The 23,393-nt window shown below is 45.2% G+C and overlaps 1 protein-coding gene across 6 annotated transcripts in view; it reads left to right on the forward strand.

Moving 5' to 3' along the window:
* LOC115162646 (ena/VASP-like protein) overlaps positions 1–19,368 on the forward strand; it is a 100,092-nt gene extending 80,724 nt beyond the window's left edge. For all 6 annotated transcript variants that reach the window (XM_029714132.1, XM_029714131.1, XM_029714133.1 and 3 more), the window contains 3 exons: positions 17,597–17,648; positions 17,775–17,832; positions 18,177–19,368. In XM_029714132.1, the coding sequence (XP_029569992.1) occupies positions 17,597–17,648; positions 17,775–17,832; positions 18,177–18,214 (148 nt within the window). In that variant the 3' untranslated portion in view covers positions 18,215–19,368. The remainder of the gene's footprint in view (positions 1–17,596; positions 17,649–17,774; positions 17,833–18,176) is intronic.
* The last annotated feature ends 4,025 nt before the right edge of the window (positions 19,369–23,393 follow it).

Raw genomic sequence — 23,393 nt, forward strand, 5'->3', positions numbered from 1 at the left:
GAAGTCATCCGCAGAGAAGGAGGAGGGGGGAGGGGGAGGAGGATTCAGGAGGGAGGAGAAGGTGGCAAAGAGCTTACCTAGGCTTAGAGGTAGATGCTTGGAAGTTAGAGTGGTAGAAAGTGGCTTTAGCAGCAGAAACAGAGGAGGAAAATGTAGAGAGGAGGAAGTGAAAAGATGCCAGGTCCGCAGGAAGGCTAGTTTTCCTCCATTTCCGCTCGGCTGCCCGGAGCCCTGTTCTGTGAGCTCGCAATGAGTCGTCAAGCCACGGAGCAGGAGGGGAGGACCGAGCCGGGCGGGAGGATAGGGGACATAGAGAGTCAAAGGATGCAGAAAGGGAGGAGAGGAGGGTTGAGGAGGCAGAATCAGGAGATTGGTTGGAGAAGGATGGAGCAGAGGGAAGAGATGATAGGATGGAAGAGGAGAGAGTAGCAGGAGAGAGAGAGCGAAGGTTGCGACGGCGCAATACCATCTGAGTAGGGGCAGAGTGAGTAGTGTTGGAGGAGAGCGAGAGGGAAAAGGATACAAGGTAGTGATCGGAGACTTGGAGGGGAGTTGCAGTGAGATTAGTAGAAGAACAGCATCTAGTGAAGATGAGGTCAAGCGTATTGCCTGCCTTGTGAGAGGGTGAGGTCAAAAGAGGAGAGGAGTGGAAAGAAGGAGGCAGAGAGAAATGAGTCAAAGGTAGACGTAGGGAGGTTAAAGTCACCCAGAACTGTGAGGGGTGAGCCATCCTCAGGAAAGGAACTTATCAAGGTGTCAAGCTCATTGATGAACTCTCCAAGTGAACCTGGAGGGCGATAAATGGTAAGGATGTTAAGCTTGAATGGGCTTGTGATTGTGACAGCATGGAATTCAAAGGAGGAGATAGACAGATCGGTCAGGGGAGAAAGAGAGAATGTCCACTTGGGAGAGATGAGGATTCCAGTGCCACCACCCCGCTGACCAGATGCCCTCGGGGTGTGCGAGAACACGTGGTTAGACGAGGAGAGAGCAGTAGGAGTAGCAGTGTTTTCTGTGGTAATCCATGTTTCCGTCAGCGCCAAGAAGTCGAGGGACTGGACGGTAGCATAGGCTGAGATGACCTCTGCCTTGTTGGCCGCAGACCGGCAGTTCCAGAGGCTGCCGGAGACCTGGAACTCCACGTGGGTCGTGCGCGCTGGGACCACCAGGTTAGAGTGGCAGCGGCCACGCGATGTGAAGTGTTTGTGTGGCCTGTGCAGAGAGGAGAGAACAGGGATAGACCGACACATAGTTGATAGGCTAGAGGAGAGGCTACGCTAATGCAAAGGAGATTGGCATGAAAAATGAACTAAACAACTGGGGAAGCGAGAGAGCAGGGCCTCCCTCACTAACAATTTACTGATACACTAAAACGCTAAAATATAACTTTTCTAGCTACCACTAGAAATTTAAATTGATGTAAACTACAGTGGTTCAATGTTTCCAGGAATAGGCTCAAACTTAGTTTATTCCGCTAGATAACTTGGTACAGTATTCTTCCATGAAAACCCACCTAGTGCACCGTGTCCTATGACGCCAATACTTGGTAACAACAAGCTACCAATGGATCATTCGTGTCCGTGTCTAGTTCATAACGCAGAAGTAATTAAACATTGGCTAGCTAACACAGTCAGTCCTGCTAGCTACACAAGTGGACTACACATCTCGAATGTTCAGAAAGTTAAGCTAACGTTGCAAAAATCTTATTGACTAAAAATGATACAGCTAGCTGGTAGGGTTAGCTAGCTAGCAGTGGGTGCGTTGTTGACTATGTTAGAGAATGTAGCTGGCTAGCTAACCTCGATAGTTACTCTGTACTACGCCTTTATCTTGATACAAAGACAGCAGATACAACTATGTAGCTAGCTAACAATACACTAATCAAATCGTTCCAATGTAATGAAATGTAATATAAGTTGGCTAGCTAGCTGTGGTGTTATGGTGTTGACGCCGTTTCGAAAACGGCACGAACGAATACAGCTGGCTAGCTAACCTTGTTAGTTCCTCAGAGCTACACCTTTATCCTTGATACAAAGACAATTGAATTTATTATACACAATTCTTGCAGCCGATATAGAATGTTATGTATATGAGGGATACAACCATCCCAGCTCAGCAGATTTTGCTGTGAAGAGACAGACTCATTAGATCACTTGTTTTGGTACCTACAGTATGTAGCTTGTTTTTGGTCGCAGGTTCAGGAATGGCAAAAAGAAATTAACATTTACCTGGAGCTAACTCTGCAAATGGCACTACTGGGCGACTTGAAAGGCCATAGTCAATTGATCAATAATATAATAATACTCTTAGTAAAAATGTTCATCTTTAATTTACAATCTGTAGAAACTATGAGAATAGAAAGATTCTGAACTTTTGTGACAGTACAGCACAGTTGAAAAATATATGGCAACTAGAAATCAACACTGGATGGTTTTCAGAGATATATGGGACGGCTTGAGGGGAGCTGAAGCATAGGACTAAAAACAAATTAAAACAAATTTAAAAAAGTTAACTAATGTAAAATGCATTGGATTAGTATAAGCTGTAAGTAGAAGCCTAAGTATTGTTGTCCATTAGTTTACTCCAATTAGTGGAGGAGTGGTAGGGTTAGGTGTCAAGCTTGGGTGTAGTGGGTGAGGAATCAAATGCAGGAAGCTGCGATACAGGGTAGTGGCTTTAATAAGCACAACGGCAAAAACACAAGCCTTCCCAAAACAGCGATCAAAGCGCACAACAAAACAAGGTGCCCCAAACACGGGGGACAAAACACTGTTGGTGCAAACACACGCACTACTGCAAAATACTAAATCAGAGTGTCGCCAAGCGAAGCAAACAGAGAAACACAATCACGTACAAAAACCATACATCCTACGCTAACCTAAATAACCCCCCCTTTCTAATGACTAACCCAAAACAGGTGCGTGCCTACCTAGACCTAACCAAACGAAAGTGAAACAAAACAGGGATCGATGGCAGCTAGTAGTTCGGCGACGACGACCGCCGAGCCCCGCCCGGCCGAGGAGGGGCGCCACCATCCGTCACCGTCATGACAGTACTCCCCCCCTGACGCGCGGCTCCCGCAGCGCGCCGTCGCCGACCTCGAGGACGCCCCGGAGGGTGAGGCGCAGGGCGATCCGGATGGAGGCTGTGGAACTCCCGGGTGAGCACTGGGTCCAGTATGTCCTCCACCGGTACCCAGCACCTCTCCTCCGGGCCGTACCCCTCCCAGTCCACGAGGTACTGCAGGCCCCTCGCCCGGCGTCTGCAGTCCAAGATGGATCGGACTGTGTACGCCGGGGCCCCCCCGATGTCCAGGGGGGGTGGAGGGACCTCCCGTACCTCATTTTCCTGCAGCGGACCAGCTACCACCGGCCTGAGGAGAGACACATGAAACGAGGGGTTAATACGATAATAAGAAGGAAGTTGTAATCTGTAACACACCTCGTTTATTCTCCTCAGGACTTTAAATGGCCCCACAAACCGCGGACCCAGCTTCCGGCAGGGCAGGCGGAGGGGCAGGTTCCGGGTCGAGAGCCAGACTCTCTCCCCTGGGGTGAACTCGGGGGCCTCGCTGCGGTGCCGGTCAGCGCTCGCTTTCTGTCACTCCCTGGCTCGTTCCAGGGATACCTGCACAGCGTTCCAGGTCTCCCTTGAGCGCTGCACCCATTCCTCCACCGCAGGGGCCTCCGTCTGGCTCTGATGCCATGGCCCCAGGACCGGCTGATAACCCAACACACATTGGAATGGTGACATGTTGGTGGAGGAGTGGCGCAAAGAGTTCTGAGCCATTTCGGCACATGGCACGAACCTTGCCCACTCCCCTGGCCGGTCCTGGCAATAGGACCGCAGGAACCTGCCCACCTCCTGGTTTACCCTTTCCACCTGCCCATTACTTTCGGGGTGAAACCCCGAGGTCAGACTGACCGAAACCCCCAGCCGCTCCATAAACGCCCGCCACACTCGGGACGTGAACTGGGGGCCTCGATCTGAGACGATATCCTCGGGCACCCCGTAGTGCCGGAAGACGTGGGTGAATAAGGCTTCCGCGGTCTGCAGGGCCGTAGGAAGACCGGGTAACGGAATCAGACGGCAGGACTTAGAAAACCGGTCCACAACGACCAGGATCGTAGTGTTGCCCTGAGACGGCGGGAGATCGGTCAAGAAATCCTCCGCCAGGTGGGACCATGGTCGTTGTGGAACCGGGAGGGGTTGTAATTTCCCTCTAGGCAGGTGCCTGGGAGCCTTACTCTGAGCGCACACCGAACAGGAGGAGACATAGTGCCCCACGTCCTTCACCAAGGTGGGCCACCAGTATCTCCCACTAAGACCACGCACTGTCCGCTCAACCCCTGGGTGACCCGAGGAGGGAAGCGTGTGAGCCCACCGAATCAGCCGAACGCGAACACCGAGCGGAACGTACTTACGACCCACTGGACACTGCGGAGGAGTAGGCTCCGTCCGTAACTCCCGCTCGATGTCCGCGTCCACCTCCCAGACCACCGGTGCCACCAGGCAGGAGGCTGGAAGGATGGGCGTGGGCTCGGTGGACCGTTCCTCGGCGTCATGGAGACGAGACAGTGCGTCGGCCTTAGTGTTCCGGGAACCTGGGATATACGAGATGTTAAACCGAAATCTCGTGAAGAACATCGCCCACCTGGCTTGACGCGGGTTCAGTCTCCTCGCCGCCCGGATGTACTCCAGATTGCGGTGGTCAGTCCAGATGAGAAAAGGGTGGTGCGCCCCCTCAAGCCAATGTCTCCACACCTTCAGGGCTCTGACCACAGCCAACAGCTCCCTGTCCCCCACATCATAGTTACGCTCCGCCGGACTCAACTTCCTAGAGAAGAAGGCGCAGGGGCGGAGCTTGGGGGGGGCGCCCGAGCGCTGGGACAGCACGGCTCCTACCCCAGCCTCGGACGCGTCCACCTCCACTATGAAGGGCAAAGAGGGGTCCGGGTGCGCCAGCACCGGGGCGTCGGTGAACAGAACCTTCAGACGACTAAAGGCCCTGTCCGCCTCCGCGGACCACTGCAACCGCACCGGGCCCCCCTTCAACAGTGAGGTAATGGGAGCCGCCACCTGCCCAAAGCCCCGGATAAACCTCCGGTAGTAATTGGCAAATCCCAAAAACCGCTGCACCTCCTTCACCGTGGTGGGAGTCGGCCAATTACGCACGGCTGAGACGCGTTCACATTCCATCACTACCCCTGATGAGGAAATGCGATACCCCAAGAAAGAGACGGCTGGTTTGGAAAACACATTTCTCAGCCTTGACGTATAGGTCATGCTCCACCAGTCGCCCAAGCACTTTACGCACCAGAGACACATGCTCGGCGCGTGTAGCGGAGTAGACCAGAATGTCATCGATGTACACCACTACACCCTGACCGAGCAGGTCCCGGAGAATCTCGTCCACAAAGGATTGAAAGACTGCGGGAGCATTCTTTAACCCATACGGCATGACGAGGTACTCATAATGGCCAGATGTGGTACTAAATGCAGTTTTCCACTCGTCCCCTCCTCGGATACGCACCAGATTATATGCGCTCCTGAGATCCAATTTCGTGAAGAAGCGCGCCCCGTGAAATGACTCCATCGCCGAGGCGATGAGAGGTAGTGGGTAACTGAAACCCACTGTGATGGCATTTAGACCTCTATAGTCAATGCACGGGCGCAGACCTCCCTCCTTTTTCTTCACGAAAAAGAAGCTCGAGGAGACGAGTGAGTGAGATGGCCGAATGTATCCCTGCCTCAAGGATTCAGTGACGTATGTCTCCATAGCCGCTGTCTCCTCCTGAGACAGGGGATAAACGTGACTACGAGGAAGGGCAGCGCCCACCTGGAGGTTTATCGCACAGTCTCCTCGTCGATGAGGTGGTAATTGGGTCGCCTTCGTTTTACTGAAGGCGATAGCCAAATCGGCATATTCTGAGGGAATGTGCACGGTGGAGACTTGGTCTGGACTCTCCACTGTAGTCGCACCAATGGAAACTCCTATGCACCTGCCCGAGCACTCATTTGACCACCCCTTAAGAGCCCTCTGTCCCCACGAAATCTTAGGGTTGTGAGTGGCTAGCCAGGGAATCCCTAGAACCACTGGAAACGCTGGGGAATCGATGAGGAAAAGACTAATCCGCTCCTCATGACCCCCCCGCATTACCATGACCAGAGGTACAGTGACCTCCCTGACCAGCCCCGACCCTAGTGGTCGACTGTCTAGGGCGTGTATGGGGAAGGGTTGGTCCAACTGGACTAGGGGAATCCCTAACTTAGCCGCGACCCCACGGTCCATAAAACTCCCTGCTGCGCCTGAATCGACTAGCGCCTTAAACCGGGAGTGAGGGGAGAAACAAGGGAAAGACACTGACACATACATGTGACGTACAGGGGGCTCTGGGTGAGGCTGGTGCTGACTCACCTGAGGTGTCAAAGGAGCGCTCTGCCTGCCGTCTGGACTCCTAGGGGAGTCTCCCCAGCACCGGTCCACAGTGTGCCCTCTGCGACCACATGAGGTGCAGGAGCGACCCCCCCCCTCCAGTCTTCCTGGCTGCTGCCCCCCCTATCTCCATAGGCGTGGGAGCAGGAGGGCTGGAGGGTGGAATGAGCAGGGCCCGGGTCGGACGTCCGCGGGCGGCCAGCAGATTGTCCAGTCGGATGGACAGATCCACCAGTTGGTCCAGTGTGTGAGTCGTGTCCCGACAGGCTAATTCCCGGCGGACGTCCTCCCTCAAACTACAACGGTAGTGGTCTATAAGGGCCCTCTCATTCCACCCTGCTCCCGCGGCCAGGGTCCGGAACTCGAGAGCGAAATCCTGCGCGCTCCTCGTCTCCTGCCTCAGGTGAAACAGCCGCTCACCCGCCGCTCTCCCCTCCGGGGGATGATCGAATACTGCCCGAAAGCGGCGGGTGAACTCTGGGTAGTTGTCCCTGGCTGAGTCCGGACTGTCCCACACGGCGTTTGCCCATTCCAGGGCCTTACCGTGAGACAGGAGACGAGGACGCTGACGCTCTCCTCCCCCGAGGGAGGGGGACGAACGGTCGCCAGGTATAACTCCAACTGGAGTAAGAAGCCCTTACACCCAGCGGCCGTTCCATCGTACTCCCTGGGGGGGGCGAGTTTCACCCCACTGGTACTGGGAGCTGTGGGTGCTGGGGGGGGCGCAGGCTGTTGGACTGCCGCGTTCGGGGGACCGAGAGCGCGTCGGTCCCAGCTCTCCAGGCGCGCCAACACCTGATCCATGGCGTTACCCAGCCGGTGGAGCAGGGTAGAGTGTTGATCCACGGTTTCCTCCATGGACATGGCTGGCGCTGAAGCTCCTGCTGACTCCATTACGTTAGGGTACGTGATTTCTGTCAAGCTTGGGTGTAGTGGGTGAGGAATCAAATGCAGGAAGCTGCGATACAGGGTAGTGGCTTTAATAAGCACAACGGCAAAAACACAAGCCTTCCCAAAACAGCGATCAAAGCGCACAACAAAACAAGGTGCCCCAAACACGGGGGACAAAACACTGTTGGTGCAAACACACGCACTACTGCAAAATACTAAATCAGAGTGTCGCCAAGCGAAGCAAACAGAGAAACACAATCACGTACAAAAACCATACATCCTACGCTAACCTAAATAACCCCCCCTTTCTAATGACTAACCCAAAACAGGTGCGTGCCTACCTAGACCTAACCAAACGAAAGTGAAACAAAACAGGGATCGATGGCAGCTAGTAGTTCGGCGACGACGACCGCCGAGCCCCGCCCGGCCGAGGAGGGGCGCCACCATCCGTCACCGTCGTGACATTAGGGGAAAATAATAACACAATAATATTTTTAAAAATAAAACACAATAATGGAAATTATATATTATAAACTGGGTGGTTCGAGCCTTGAATGCTGATTGGCTGACAGCCGTGGTATATCAGACCGGGTATGACAAAACATTTATTTTTACTGTTCTTATAATTTTGGTATCCAGTTTATAATAGGAATAAGGCACCTCGGGGTTTGTGGTATATGGCAATTATACCACGGCTAAGGGCTGTATCCAGGCACTCCGCATTGCGTTGTGCGTAAGAACAGCCCTTAGCCATGGTATATTGGCCATATACCACACCCCCTCATGCCTTATTGCTTAATTATATAATATGTATAAGCTGTAGGAAGAAGCCTAAGTATTGTTGTTTATTAGTTAACTCCAATTAGGGAAGTGTTGGAAGGCAGGGTTAGGGGAAAATAATACATAAGAAAAAATATTTAAAAAATTTTAGAAATACAATCTGCAATATTAAAGCTGATCTATGCCCCGAGGAGAGTAAGAAGCGCGAAAAAAGTGATAAGCATACTAGGCTACATACAGTGATGCCTAAGACCAGCTTATCGTAAATTGAGACAATATTCTTTCCCCCTCCCCCCAGTAAAATCTGGACTCTATTGTCCACAAGTAACTGTTCTACTCTAGGAAGTAACTATAGAATTAGCAGGTGCCAATAAGATACATTGACACTGAAAATACCAATATAAAAGAGGAAGTATAGCATGTACAGTGCCTTCGGAAAGTATTCACCACCCCTTGACTTTTTCCACATAGATTAAATGTAAAATATCCTCAGCAATCTACACAAAACACCAGTCTCAATGTCAACAGTGAAGTGGCAAGGTAGTCTAAGGCACTGCGTCGCAGTGCTAGCTGTGCCACTAGAGATTTTGGGTTAGAGTCCAGGCTCTGTCGCAGCCGGCCGCGGCCGGGAGACCCATGGGGCGGCGCACAATTGGCCCAGCGTCATCCGGGTTAGGGGAGGGTTTGGCCGGCAGGGATGTCCTTGTCCCATCGCGCACCAGCGACTCCTGTGGCGGGCTGGGTGCAGTGCACGCTGACACGGTCGCCAGGTGTACAGTATTTCCTCTGACACATTGGTGCGGCTGGCTTCTGGGTTAAGTGGGCATTGTGTCAAGAAGCAGTGCGGCTTGGTTGGGTTGTGTTTTGGAGGACGCCCGGCTCTCTACCTTCGCCTCTCCCGAGTCCCTACAGGAGTTGCCGCGATGAGACAAGTCTGTAACTACCAATTGGATACGATGAAATTGGTGAGGAAAAAGAGGTAGCAATTTTCTTATAATAATAATAATAATGATGATGATGATGATGATGATGATGATGATGATGATGATGATGATGATAATAATAAAAAAAACTATTATAAACTGTGAAGAGGCGACTCCAGGGTGCTAGCCTTCTAGTTCCTCTGTCCAGTGTGTGTGTTCTTTTGCCCATCTTAATCTTTTCTTTTTATTGGCTAGTCTGAGATATGGATTTTTCTTTGCAACTCTGCCTAGAAGGCCAGCATCCCAGAGTCGCCGCTTCACTTTTTCATTATGGGGTATTGTGTGTAGATTGATGAGGGGAAAAAACAATTTAATTCATTTTAGGATAAGGCTGTAATGTAACAAAATGTGGAAAAAATCAAGGGGTCTGAATACTTTCCGAAGGCATTGTAAGTCAATCATTTTCAATAATTGTTCTATGGATGTTTGTGTTTGTGGGTGAGAGCCCTAAAAAGGCATAGCGTCTCAAGTACAAAGACCTACTTTGCTTGGTTTTCAATTGTTTTTATGTCTGCTCAGCCCACATTCTTGCAAGGGTTACATTTAAAAAAAGGAGAAAAGGAATATTTAAAGAGGAGCTGAGTTGGAGAAGCCTATGCTGCCGCCTACTGTAGTAACAGCAGAGGTGTAGGAGTCCTGATATATAAGAATACATTGTTTTCCTTTATATCCCAGCACATGGACCAAGAATGTTTTCTAATGTTGAATTGTACTTTACATGGTTAAAAATACACCTTGATTTCATTGTCTGTCCCACCAGCGGCAAATACAGTGAGGGGAAAAAAGTATTTGATCCCCTGCTGATTTTGTACGTTTGCCCACTGATAAAGAAATGATCAGTCTATAATTTTAATGGTAGGTTTATTTGAACAGTGAGAGACAGAATAACAACAAAAGAATCCAGAAAAACGCATGTCAAAAATGTAATAAATTGATTTCCATTTTAATGGGGGAAATAAGTATTTGACCCCCTCTCAATCAGAAAGATTTCTGGCTCCCAGGTGTCTTTTATACAGGTAACGAGCTGAGATTAGGAGCACACTCTTAAAGGGAGTGCTCCTAATCTCAGTTTGTTACCTGTATAAAAGACACCTGTCCACAGAAGCAATCAATCAATCAGATTCCAAACTCTCCTCCATGGCCAAGACCAAAGAGCTCTCCAAGGATGTCAGGGACAAGATTGTAGACCTACACAAGGCAGTAATGGGCTACAAGACCATCGCCAAGCAGCTTGGTGAGAAGGTGACAACAGTTGGTGCGATTATTCGCAAATGGAAGAAACACAAAAGAACTGTCAATCTCCCTCAGCCTGGGGCTCCATGCAAAATCTCACCTCGTGGAGTTGCAATGATCATGAGAACGGTGAGGAATCAGCCCAGAACTACACGGGAGGATCTTGTCAATGATCTCAAGGCAGCTGGGACCATAGTCACCAAGAAAACAATTGGTAACACACTACGCCGTGAAGGACTGAAATCCTGCAGCGCCGCAAGGTCCCCCTGCTCAAGAAAGCACATATACATCCCCGTCTGAAGTTTGCCAATGAACATCTGAATGATTCAGAGGACAACTGGGTGAAACTGTTGTGGTCAGATGAGACCAAAATGGAGCTCTTTGGCATCAACTCAACTCGCCGTGTTTGGAGGAGGAGGAATGCTGCCTATGACCCCAAGAATACCATCCCCACCTTCAAACATGGAGGTGGAAACATTATGATTTGGGAGTGTTTTTCTGCTAAGGGGACAGGACAACTTCACAGCATCAAAGGGACGATGGATGGGGCCATGTACCGTCAAATCTTGGGAGAGAACCTCCTTCCCTCTGCCAGGGCATTGAAAATGGGTCGTGGATGGGTATTCCATCATGACAATGACCCAAAACACATGGCCAAGGCAACAAAGGAGTGGCTCAAGAAGAAGCACATTAAGGTCCTGGAGTGGCCTAGCCCCGGTCTGCTAACTGCTAGCTTGTTTAGCCCCGGTCTACTAACTATTAGCTTGTTAGCAACGGCCTGCTAACTGTCTGAATCGCCGTGTCCCCAGACAGCCCAACCACTCACTGGACCCATATGTTCACTTGGCTATGCATGCCTCTCTCTAATATCAATATGCCTCGTCCATTACTGGCCTGGTTAGTGATTACTGTCTTTTTTCACTGTAGAGCCTCTAGCCCTGCTCAATATGCCTTAACCAACCATTTAGTTCCACCTCCTACATATGCAATGGTTTACCTCCAATGTACTCACATCCTACCTTACCTTTGTCTGTACACTATGCCTTGAATCTATGCTATCGTGCCCAGAAACCTGCTCCTTTTACTCTCTGTTCCGAACGTGCTAGAACGGCCAGTTCTTATGGCCTTTAGCCGTAGCCTTATCCTACTTCTCCTCTGTTCCTCTGGTGATGTAGAGGTTAATCCAGGTCCTGCAGTGCCTAGCTCCACTCCCACTCCCCAGGTGCTCTCATTTGTTGACTTCTGTAACCGTAAAAGCCTTGGTTTCATGCATGTTAACATTAGAAGCCTACTCCCTAAGTTTGTTTTACTCACTGCTTTAGCACACTCTGCCAACCCGGATGTCTTAGCCGTGTCTGAATCCTGGCTTAGGAACACCACCAAAAATCCTTTATTGAGTAGGGTATTGGAGGCTATTTTGTAAATGACATCACCGAAGTCGAGGACAGGTAGGATGGTCAGTTGTACGAGGGTATATTTGGCAGCATGAGTGAAGGATGCTTTGTTGCGAAATAGGAAGCCAATTCTAGATTTAACTTTGGATTGGAGATGTTTGATGTGAGTCTGGAAGGAGAGTTTACAGTCTAACCAGACACCTAGGTATTTGTCGTTGTCCCACACATTCTAAGTCAGAACCGTCCAGAGTAGTGATGCTGGACGGGCGAGCAGGTGCAGGCAGCGATCGGTTGAAGAGCATGCATTTAGTTTTACTTGTATTTAAGAGCAGTTGTAGGCCACGGAAGGAGAGTTGTATGGCATTGAAGCTCGTCTGGAGGGTTGTTAACACAGAAGGGCCAGAAGTATACAGAATGGTGTCGTCTGCGTAGAGGTGGATCAGAGACTCACCAGCAGCAAGAGCGACATCATTGATGTATACAGAGAAGAGAGTCGGCCCGAGAATTGAACCCTGTGGCACCCCCATAGAGACTGCCAGAGGTCCGGACAACAGGCCCTCCGATTTGACACTATCAGAGAAGTTGTTGGTGAACCAGGCGAGGCAATCATATGAGAAACCAAGGCTGTCAAGTCTGCCAATAAGAATCTAGTGATTGACAAATTCGAAAGCCTTGGCCAGGTCGATGAATACGGCTGCACAGTAATGTCTCTTATCGATGGCGGTTATGATGTTGTTTAGGACCTTGAGTGTGGCTGAGGAGCACCCATGACCAGCTCTGAAACCAGATTGCATAGCGGAGAAGGTACGGTGGGATTCGAAATGGTCAGTAATCTGTTTGTTAACTTGGCTTTCGAATACCTTAGAAAGACAGGGTAGGATAGATATAGGTCTGTAGCAGTTTAGGTTGCAACAATTTTGGCAGATCATTTTAGAAAGAGAGGGTCCAGATTGTCTAGCCCGGCGGATTTGTCGGGGTCCAGATTTTGCAGCTCTTTCAGAACATCAGCTATCTGGTTTTGGGTGAAGGAGAAATTGTGGGGGCTTTGGCGGGTTGCTGTGGAGGGTGCCGGGCAGTTGACCGGGGTAGGGGTAGCCAGTTGGAAAGCATTGGCCATCCGTAGAGAAATGCTAATTGAAATTCTCAATTATAGTGGATTTATTGGTGGTAACGGTGTTTCCTAGCCTCAGAGCAGTGGGCAGCTGGGAGGAGGTGCTCTTATTCTCCATGGACTTTACAGTGTCCCAGAACTTTTTGGAGTTAGTACTACAGGATGCACATTTCTGTTTGAAAAAGCTAGCCTTAGCTTTCCTAACTGCCTGTGTATATTTGTTCCTAACTTCCCTGAAAAGTTGCATATCACGGGGGCTATTCAATGCTAATGCAGATCGCCACAGGATGTTTTTGTGCTGGTCAAGGGCAGACAGGTCTGGAGTGAACCAAGGACTATATCTATTCCTAGTTAAAAAAAAATTGAATGGGGCATGCTTATTTAAGATGGTGAGGAAGGTACTTTTAAAGAATAGCCAGGCATCATCTACTGACAGGATGAGGTCAATGTCATTCCAGGATACCCCGGCCAGGTCGATTAGAAAGGCCTGCTCGCAGAAGTGTTTTAGGGAGCGTTTGACAGTGATGAGGGGTGGTCGTTTGGTCGCAGACCCATTACGGATGCAGGCAATGAGGCAGTGATCGCTGAGATCTTGATTGAAAACAGCAGAGGTGTATTTGGAGGGCAAGTTAGTTAGGATGACATTTATGAGGGTGCCCGTGTTTACAGATTTGGGGTTGTACCTGGTCGGTTCATTGATCATTTGTGTGAGAGTGAGGGCATCAAGCTTAGATTGTAACAACAAATATATACAGAACTTTTTTCCATTACTGAATAATATCAAAACAGATCTAATCAAATGGAATGATCTTCCTATACATCTTACATGTAGAATAAACCTATTCAGCAGAGCATGGCTCCTAAAGTTTCTGTATCTATTTTCAGTAATACCAATTACCCCACCGAAGATATTCTTTAAAAAAGTATACTCTGTCATAAGACTTTTATATAGGCAATAAAGTCTGAGGGTGGTTTTAACTTTCCAGAATTGGAATTGTATCAATTCACTAGTTAAATGCACTAAAGAGGAACAATGGGTAAATATTGAAGATGCGCATGCTCATCCTCATACATTTTTTACGAGTCTATTTTCAAAGGATAAAGCTAAGAACATTAGCAACTTCATAGTTAAGAACACTGTAACAATATGGAAGAAAAATAAAATGTATTTCTACAAGAACCAATATCACTCCTTAAAAACACAACGCTATGGAACAATCATTGGGTAGCTTTTCAGAATTCACTGATACATTGGTCCACATGGAAAACTAAAGGCATATAAACCGTAAATGACATGGTAACAGGAAATAAATGTATTTCCATGACAGAATTAAAAAGCAATTTTGGACTAACCAATGTAGATATTTTCAAATACAGTACATGCAACTTAAAAGTTACATATCACAAAATTTCATTTTGAAATCTTTTTGACATCAGAGCAACCTTGAGAAAATATTTTTTGAGTCAGAAAATGATGTTCATATGATAAGTAAGATATAGAATACCATGCAGAGAGCAAAGCATATCCAACTGAAAATCACTTAGGAAAAAATATATAAACTATTGTAACCAAGCCTTAAAAAGAACTGATGTTGGCACAAGATGGAGCGAATGTTGGAGCATATCTAACGAAATTACAGTTAACAAAAATGTATGCTAAATCCTGTATAAACTAATGTATATAATTTATTATACAAGCGACAACATTCACAAATTCTACAGCACAACGGCAGAGTCATGTCTTAAGGGTAAAATGAACATGATTCAATAATCCATGCTTTCTGGGAAAGTCTAAAAGTTATGAACGGAGCTAGAAAGTTGGCTGTCAGAAGTATTACAATGTAAACTTACTTCTAATCTGTCCGTCTGCATATTTCAACACATGGCATATGGGGGTGTAGTTAAATACCCAATGGGCTGGACAATTCTCTTCTCATCTTGAATTTTCTTAAATAAAAAACGTGGAAATCAATCAATCCGCCCATTATTAACACAATGGAAAAATCTAATAATGTATTATTGAAATGTGGCAAACAATAATGGGGGATACCTAGTAGGTTGTACAACTGAAATGTGTCTTCTGCATTTAACCTGGTTGGGTTAACAATGGCTGCCAGAGATGTTTCCACCAAGTATTAACTCTGGAGTGTGAAGACATATGCAATCAAGACATCTTATATTTTTAATTTGTTAATAAATTTGGTAAATGTTCTCTAACTTTCTTTTACTTTGAAAATGTGGAATACGTTGTGTAGATCTGTAAGGGGGGGAAATTATATTGAATCCCTTTTTAGATTTAATTTTAAGGCAGCAAAATGTGAAGACTTGCGTAGACTTTCTCTAGGCACTGCATATGTTATTTGATATGTTATATTGTTACTTTATTATTTTGCCTATTTAGTGTTGTAGATTACACTGTAATAAAAGCACTATATACAAATGAAATGTAAAATTATTATTTTTTATATGTGGGATTTTACTGATAAGTGTGGATTTGCTCATCTGAGGCATAGTAACTGTTTAGCCTGGTTCTGGATCTGTGATATCTGTATAGCCAACTCCTATGGCAGTTGTTGGCTATACAGCAAAACAGATCTGGGACCAGGCTATAGCTTTAGGTAAATAAGGGGATTTATTGAGAGGTTCATATTACATTGCATTATGTTCTCTTAGATGAGGAGATATGCACTTAGTAGCCAGTTTATTTGGTACACCCACTAGTACTGGATCAGACCCCCCTTTGCCTCCAGAACAGCCGGAATTATTTGGGACATGGAAACTTTGCTCAATTGGTATCAAGGGACCTTACGTGTGCCAGGAAAATATTCCCCAGGCCATTACACCACCGCCACCAGCCTGTACCGTTGACACCAGGCAGGATGGGGCCATGGACTCATGCTTCTTACACCAAATCCATCAGCATGATGCAACAGGAACCAGGATTCGTCGTACCAGGCTATGTTTTTCCACTCCTCAATTGTCAAGTGTTGATGACTGCATGCCCACTGGAGCAGCAGCTTCTTATTTTTAGCTGAAAGGAGTGGAATCCGGTGTGTTCGTCTGCTGCAATAGCCCCACCATGACAAGGATCGACGAGTTGTGCGTTCCGAGATGCTGTTCTGCACACCACTGTTGCACTGTGCCGTTATTTGCCATTTGTGGCCCGCCTATTAGCTTGCACGATTCTTGCCTTCGACCTCCCATCAACAAGCTGTTTTCGCCCACAGGACTGCCACTGACTGGATTTTTTTGTTTGTTGCACCGTCCTCGGTAAACCCGAGACACTGAAATATATTCTCAGTATTTTCAATGGGAAACAAGAACCATGGGAGTGTTTGCTTAATGCATTGAGGAAGCTTGTGATGATAATATACAGTACTAGTCAAATGTTGTTATTATAGTCCCACTAAATTTAGTCCCACTAAGCGCAAACCAGATGGGATGGCGTATGGCTGCAGAATGCTACGGTAGCCATGCTGGTTAAGTGTGCCTTGAATTCTAAATAAATCACTGACAGTGTCACCAGCAAAGCACCCTCACACCACGTCCTCCATGCTTCACGGTGGGAACCACACATGCGGACATCATCTGTTCACCTCCTCAGCGTCTCACAAAGACACGGAGGTTGGAACCAAAAATCTCAAATTTGGACTCATAAGACCAAAGGACTGATTTCAACCAGTCTAATGTCCATTGCTCGTGTTTCTTGGCCCAAGCAAGTCTCTTCTTCTTATAGGTCTCTTTTAGTAGTGGTTTCTTTGCATCAATTCGACCATGAAGGCCTGATTTCACGCAGTCTCCTCTGAACAGTTGATGTTGAGATGTGTCTGTTACTTGAACTCTGTGAAGTATTTTTTTGGGCTGCAATTGCTGAGGCTGGTAACTCTAATGAACTTATACCCTGCAGCAGAGCTAACTCTGGGTCTTCCTTTCCTGTGGCGGTCCTCATGAGAGCCAGTTTCATCATAGCGTATGATGGTTTTTGCGACTGCACTTGAAGAAACTTTTAAAATTCTTGAAATGTTCCCGATTGACTGACCTTCATGTCTTAAAGTAATGATGGACTGTCGTTTCTCTTTGCTTATTTGAGCTGTTCTTGCCATAATAAGGACTTGGTATTTTACCAAATAGGGCTATCTTCTGTATAGCACCCCTACCTTGTCACAACACAACTGATTGGCTCAAACACATTAAGAAGGAAAGAAATTCCACTACTTAACTTTTAACAAGGCACACCTGTTAATTGAAATGCATTCCAGGTGACAACCTCATGAAGCTGGCTGAGAGATAGCCAAGAGTGTGCAAAGCTGTCATTAAGGCAAATGGTGGCTACTTTGAAGAATCTGAAATATAAAATATATTTTGATTTGTTTAACACTTTTTTTGGTTACCACATAATTCCATATGTGTTATTACATAGTTCTGATGTCTTCACTATTATTCCACAATGTAGAAAATAGTAAAAATAAATTAAAACCCTTGAATGAGTAGGTGTGTCCAAACTTTTGACTGGTACTGTACATGGCCCGACAATTTGGATTTATCGCCTTAATAAACAGTGAATGGATTGCTGCCTTACATTGCTAACACCACCATGCTATATCAATATAAGATACTGTACCTTCATCTAATAATCAAGGATGAATGTTGCTTGTCACTTGTCATTAGCTGTAGAAAATGTCTGCTTTAATGTACTGTATAGGTTTTAATTTACTATGAAATATTTAGCAATAATTTCCAATCATCCCTGTGGTTGGTTGTTTTGCAGGGTGCGACCAGTGGGCAGTGAAGGAGACATAGACTTTGACAGGATGAAGCAGGTACAAATCTCATTTCAAAACTGTAATACATATTGGATGGAACAGATTGGCATTCTTCAATCGTTAATGGAATAAAAGTATTGTGAGAGAAGCAGAAAATATAAACTGTATTTTTTATCCCCACAGGAAATCTTGGAGGAAGTTGTACGTGAATTGCAGAAGGTGAAAGATGAGATCATTAATGGTAGGTGATACAGAGTGTTTATGCATGTTGTTGTTGTTGAAAAGGCTTGCCAGCATCAGTGAGCAATTTACCTGCAAACTGACTAAGGTCCTTCCTATTCATGTTCTATACACTTTCTGTAGTCCAATTCAGTTTTTCCATTACGGCGAACAAAGGTATTCTAATTAATTATGTCCTAAGATGATGCTAGGCATACAGTTCACCTATTTACTTCTTCATAGTAAACCACATTCCTTTTGAAATAGATGAAGGTTCAGTGATAATGCTGTCCTCCAGTACCCATTCTCTACAGAACACGCACACACACGCACACGTGATTTTCTCAATTTTGTGTTCTCTTTCAGCCATTAGACAAGAAATTGGTCGAATCCATACATCATAATATCTGGACAGAGGGACGTGCTGGAAGTATGAAGGATAAGATGTGCTCTGAAGAAATGTTCTCTCAACGTTTCTGTGATGCTATGAAACATTGCTGTGACGCTGCAGAAAGGTTGAGCCAACATATTGAGTCTGCTGTGCAGAACAGAGGGATGAAAAAAAGTGAGAATGAAAAGGAGAATGAGCAAGATAAAATAATGGTTAAATGAACAAAGGATGTACGGACGGAAGGATGGACGGACGCTTGCACCGTTTTCCATTTTTTCCTCTCCGTGCATTTACAGACTCAGTTCAGTTTGCAGTTTTCTGCTCTGTCTGTTCTAAGTCTTACAAAAGAAAATATTTTTGTTTTCTACGTTTGTACTGTTTTATTATTTTAAAAAACAGTGATTATTTTATTATTTTTAATATTATATATAGAGACAGACAAAACTGTTGTTCTACATTGGCGGGTCCTGGAGGAAAGTTGCACACCATTTACATCAGCCTTTTATATTTTATATGATTTACTTTATCCTTGGGTGTTTGACAAGCCCATATGGCACATACTGTGCTTTAGTCACCTGACCTCAGCAGTTTTTAAAAAGCTTTTTGTCTATTTACCAGTAACAGGGCAGTGTTCATTAGGCACCAAACAGAAGACAACTGACTGAACCAGAGAGGGACTACCTGGACATGTCCAATAAGAAACACAAATTTTTGTTGTCCGTTGCTAAAGGTTTTCATTTGGGGATCATTCACAAAAAAAGTATCCAAAACTGTAAATTCACCATCTAAGTTTTCCCAATATAGATCAAATTATCCATAGGCTATGAAACCTACTATACAGTATGTGTATATGATTTGTTCCTGTGTTTTAACCATGCATGAATCTGATCTTCATACATTTTTTAATTGGGTTTAAAAAAAAGTGGTATGTTTACAATGGTGGTTTGTTTTTGTGAATGTCCTCCTTGCTATTTAAGGTTGAACTTGAATTTGATATGTGAAAATAGAGCCAGTTGCTCTTGCAAAATGAAAAGAATACATACATCAGTGCAAAAATGATTTGTGATGATAGGAAAATGCTTATTTGAGGAAAATATTTGATTGAATACTGGTTGTGACATTATATTAACTTTGACTAAGTTCTGAATAAAATGTCAAAACTGAAAGTAAATTAATTTAATCAAAACAATAGACCTGTCTACAGTATAGAGTGGTGTGTTTGATTTATAAATCGTTATGACATAGAAAAAGACACTGAGGCCTAGATTCAATCAAATCAAGCGTTAACCGGCGAGAGCTGACACGCATAGCTGATGTTTTGGCAGTGTCGGAGGTGGAACTGCGTTGGAGCTGACAAATCGGTAAGCAGCTGCTGTTGATCATTGTCACAAAGCCACACTCATGCTAGAAGTTCAGAACGAGAAAGTGTAGGCTATATAGAAATAATGATGCAAAATTCAATGAAATATTGACAAATTCTATAAACCTAATCGAGGTGTAGATTATATCTCACATTCCAGTGTTCGAACTTCTAAACAAGGCTGCATGGAATTTATCTTAATGCAACTCCATGTAGCCAATGGCAATGTCTGCTTTAGGAATAATGCTCGGAGCCGCTTGTGGATTTGACAGCTCTAACGCAGTTCCACCTCGAACACCGCCAATGCAATCGCTATGCGAATGTCGGCTAAAGCGGATCTGATTGAATAGAGCCCTGAATGTACAACTAGTACTTACAGTGTAGGCAATACAAAACTTGACTGATATAGAAGTTATGTGATTTTATTATGAAAACAGTTAGTTCTCGTAAAGAAATATCAGTTACATAGTTCTGGCATTACACATGTATATGCACACACAGAATCATCTCACCTTAAATTTCAAAAAATCAAATGAAATTGCTAAATTCTTGTTAACAATATTTAGTATATCTCTTCTTGAATGAAAAAACTATTCTGTGGGGAGCGGCAAACAGAGTTTCACTGAAGAAAGCTCCTCTTACTGCAAGGTAAGTTTCAATGCTCATTTCATCTCTGCACTGTACTGCACGCTCATGGTGAATAAACATAAATACAATAGATTGAAATAGCTTGTTATCCTTTGTATTGAATGTATATAGCTAGGGTCTTTTTATTTTATCTTCCTATCTAACTGGTAGAGCCAGTTGATTAGCTATTGCTTGTCCCTTTATTCTAAAATTATTGGTCACTCATTTGAACAAGTCATCAGCCAATCAGAGTTGAATGGTTCTGACGCTTCTCTTGTTCTTGTGCCCATGGATTTTAGTGGTGGACAGTCTATCACTCGATTTGTGCTTCTCAAACCAGAGTTGAGCTCCTTTGACCTGTCTGAAACAAATGTTTCAGTATTACAATCAGTAGCACTGGATGTTGAGGTGTTTTTGTGGCACCTACTCACTCCTGTTTGACAAGCTCATATTCCCGCTTGATCCTGGCGTATGGACTTAAGCTGGCATCAAGGACAAAGTCCGACAACACCCGGGTCCAGGAAGTGTGCTGTGGTAGGGAGTCATAGAACTCTGTTGCTATCTTCTTCACCTACCACAGATAACAATTAGTTAGAGGGTGCTCTGTCAGCATGAGGAGCCAACATAAGACTTTCTGACTCACTGCAACATGTTACTTCATTATTTGATGTTGATACATCTTCCTAGGTAACATAACATGAAATATTACTAAGGCGTGTCATTTACAAGGAGAATACTGTGCACAAAATCATCTTTGCAAAAACTGACAAAACTAACTGAGGTGCACACATTTTATGAAGACAAATAAAACACCGGCGACAGTTGACTTTGGAGTTCATGTTTGTAGAGGTTAAGTGTCAAATTATTATATTTGTCATTGTAACGACCGGACGTCGTGGGTGTGGAGTCAGGCGCAGGAGGCAGAAAAATGTTTGGTACAATACTTCTTTAATAAGTACCACAAAAGAGTATATGCCCAAAACAACAGGGCGTAACAAAACCCAAAGTCCAAAACACGATCCACTACACAAACACAGTGAAACTGAACGTAACAAGCCCACACACAGAACAGGTGGGGAGACGGGCTTAAATAACACCACTAATTACCTAATGAACACAGGTGCAACTAATAAAGACATAACCAACAGAAAAAGGAAAAGGGGATCGGTGGCAGCTAGTAGGCCGGTGACGACGACCGCCGAGCGCCACCCGAACAGGGAGAGGAGCCACCCTCGGTAGGAGTCGTGACAGTCATTCTCAGGCAGATACACCTATAGGTAATGAGTTACAAATTCAGGCCAATCTTTCAGTCAATATTTGCAGTTCAAATGGCTTTCGTCTGTTATCTGATGCTTCTCCCACTGGTGACATTTAGAGCGTTATCTTTCAGACAGACATCAGCAACCAGCAATCGTTTCCATGAGCCACAACTAATCAAGTAGGCCACATATACAGTGCCTAAAGAAAGTATTCATACCCCTTGACTTCTTCCACATTTTGTTGTTTGAATTGAAAATGGATCAAAAAATAATAATTCTCTCACCCATCTACACACAATACTCCATAATGAAAAAGGCAGTGATTACAGCTGTGAGTCTTTCTAGGTAAGTCTCTAAGAGCTGTCCACACCTGGATTGTACAAGATTTTATCCATTATTCTTTTCAAAATTCTTCAAGCTCCATGAAATTGGTTGTTGATCATTGCTAGACAACCATTTTAAGGTCTTTCCATTGATTTTCAAATATATTTAAGTCAAAACTAACTCGGCCACTCAAGAACATTCACAGTCTTCTTGGTAAGCAGCACCAGTGTAGATTTGGCCTTGTGTTTTAGGTTATTGTCATGCTCCCAGTGTGTAGTGTTTTTCCTCTATGATTTTGCCTGTGCTTAGCGTCATTCGGTTTCTTTTTTATCTTGAAAAACTCCACAGTCCTTAACGATTACAAGCAAACCCATAACATGATGCAGCAACCACTATGCTTGAAAATATGGAGCGTGGTACTCAGTAATTTGTTGTATTGGGGCTTGCCTGTCCTAGCCACTCGGTAGCTCACCATATAAGACGCTTCTAGCCACTTCATATTAATGGTATCTGTTGCTTTATACATGTCTTACTACTCAAAGTCATCTTAATTCTCGCTCAAAAAACCCGTGGCTTATTTTTCAAATTGCCATGTTTTGTTTCTAAATGTCTGCGCAAGAGTGAAGGTTTAATCGAGTTGTGAGATAGTACTTTTGCACATATAACACACCGTGGCTGAGGAAAGACACCACTCCCAATGTAAGTGAACCCCAAAGCAATGTAGTTCTCATCGTATTTGCCTCTCTTAAATGGTCCAACGTCTCTGTCCGTTGTTCGGTGCTTTCCCGGGTGTTGTTCGGTGCTTTTCCCGGGTAAGGGGGCAGCATTGGATGTGCTCGTGGAAGCAGAACAACTTGTGTCGTCGACAGATGCAGGTGTAGAACTGCTGGTAGTAGCAGTACTACCAGTTGAGCTGGTAAGTGTCTCTATGGACGCGGACCTTACTTTTTTTAACAATTTATCAATTTTCGAACAAACGGAATGAGCAGCAGCAGCTATGTTTGGCTACATACGGACCGTTAGTGGAATTCACGCGAGAGTGTAACGGTTAATGTGATTGGATGTTAATTATTTGACTAGCCTACCTGTATTTGACATTGTGTTGTTATTTCGCTGAACACTAGATGGTTTCATTTTTAGCAGTGAAACGAGGCTACTCGGGTAAGAAAAAAACCTCACCAAAATGTATAGCCCCGTTGGGAAATATAAATGGACTGTTTGAAAATGTGAAGAAAAAAATAAATAAATACTGTGTGTGTATATATATATATATATATCTCACAAAAGTGAGTACACCCTCACATTTTTGTAAATATTTGAGTATATCTTTTCATGTGACAACACTGAAAAAATGACACTTTGCTACAATGTAAAGTAGTGACTGTACAGCTTGTATAACAGTGTAAATTTGCTGTCCCCTCAAAATAACTCAACACACAGCCATTAATGTCTAAACCGCAGGCAACAAAAGTGAGTACACCCCTAAGTGAAAATATCCAAATTGGGCCCAAAGTGTCAATATTTTGTGTGGCCACCATCATTTTCCAGCACTGCCTTAACCCTCTTGGGCATGGAGTTCACCAGAGCTTCACAGGTTGCCACTGGAGTCCTCTTCCACTCCT

The sequence above is a fragment of the Salmo trutta genome, chromosome 25 (assembly GCF_901001165.1).
Source record: "Salmo trutta chromosome 25, fSalTru1.1, whole genome shotgun sequence".
Taxonomy (NCBI): domain Eukaryota; kingdom Metazoa; phylum Chordata; class Actinopteri; order Salmoniformes; family Salmonidae; genus Salmo; species Salmo trutta.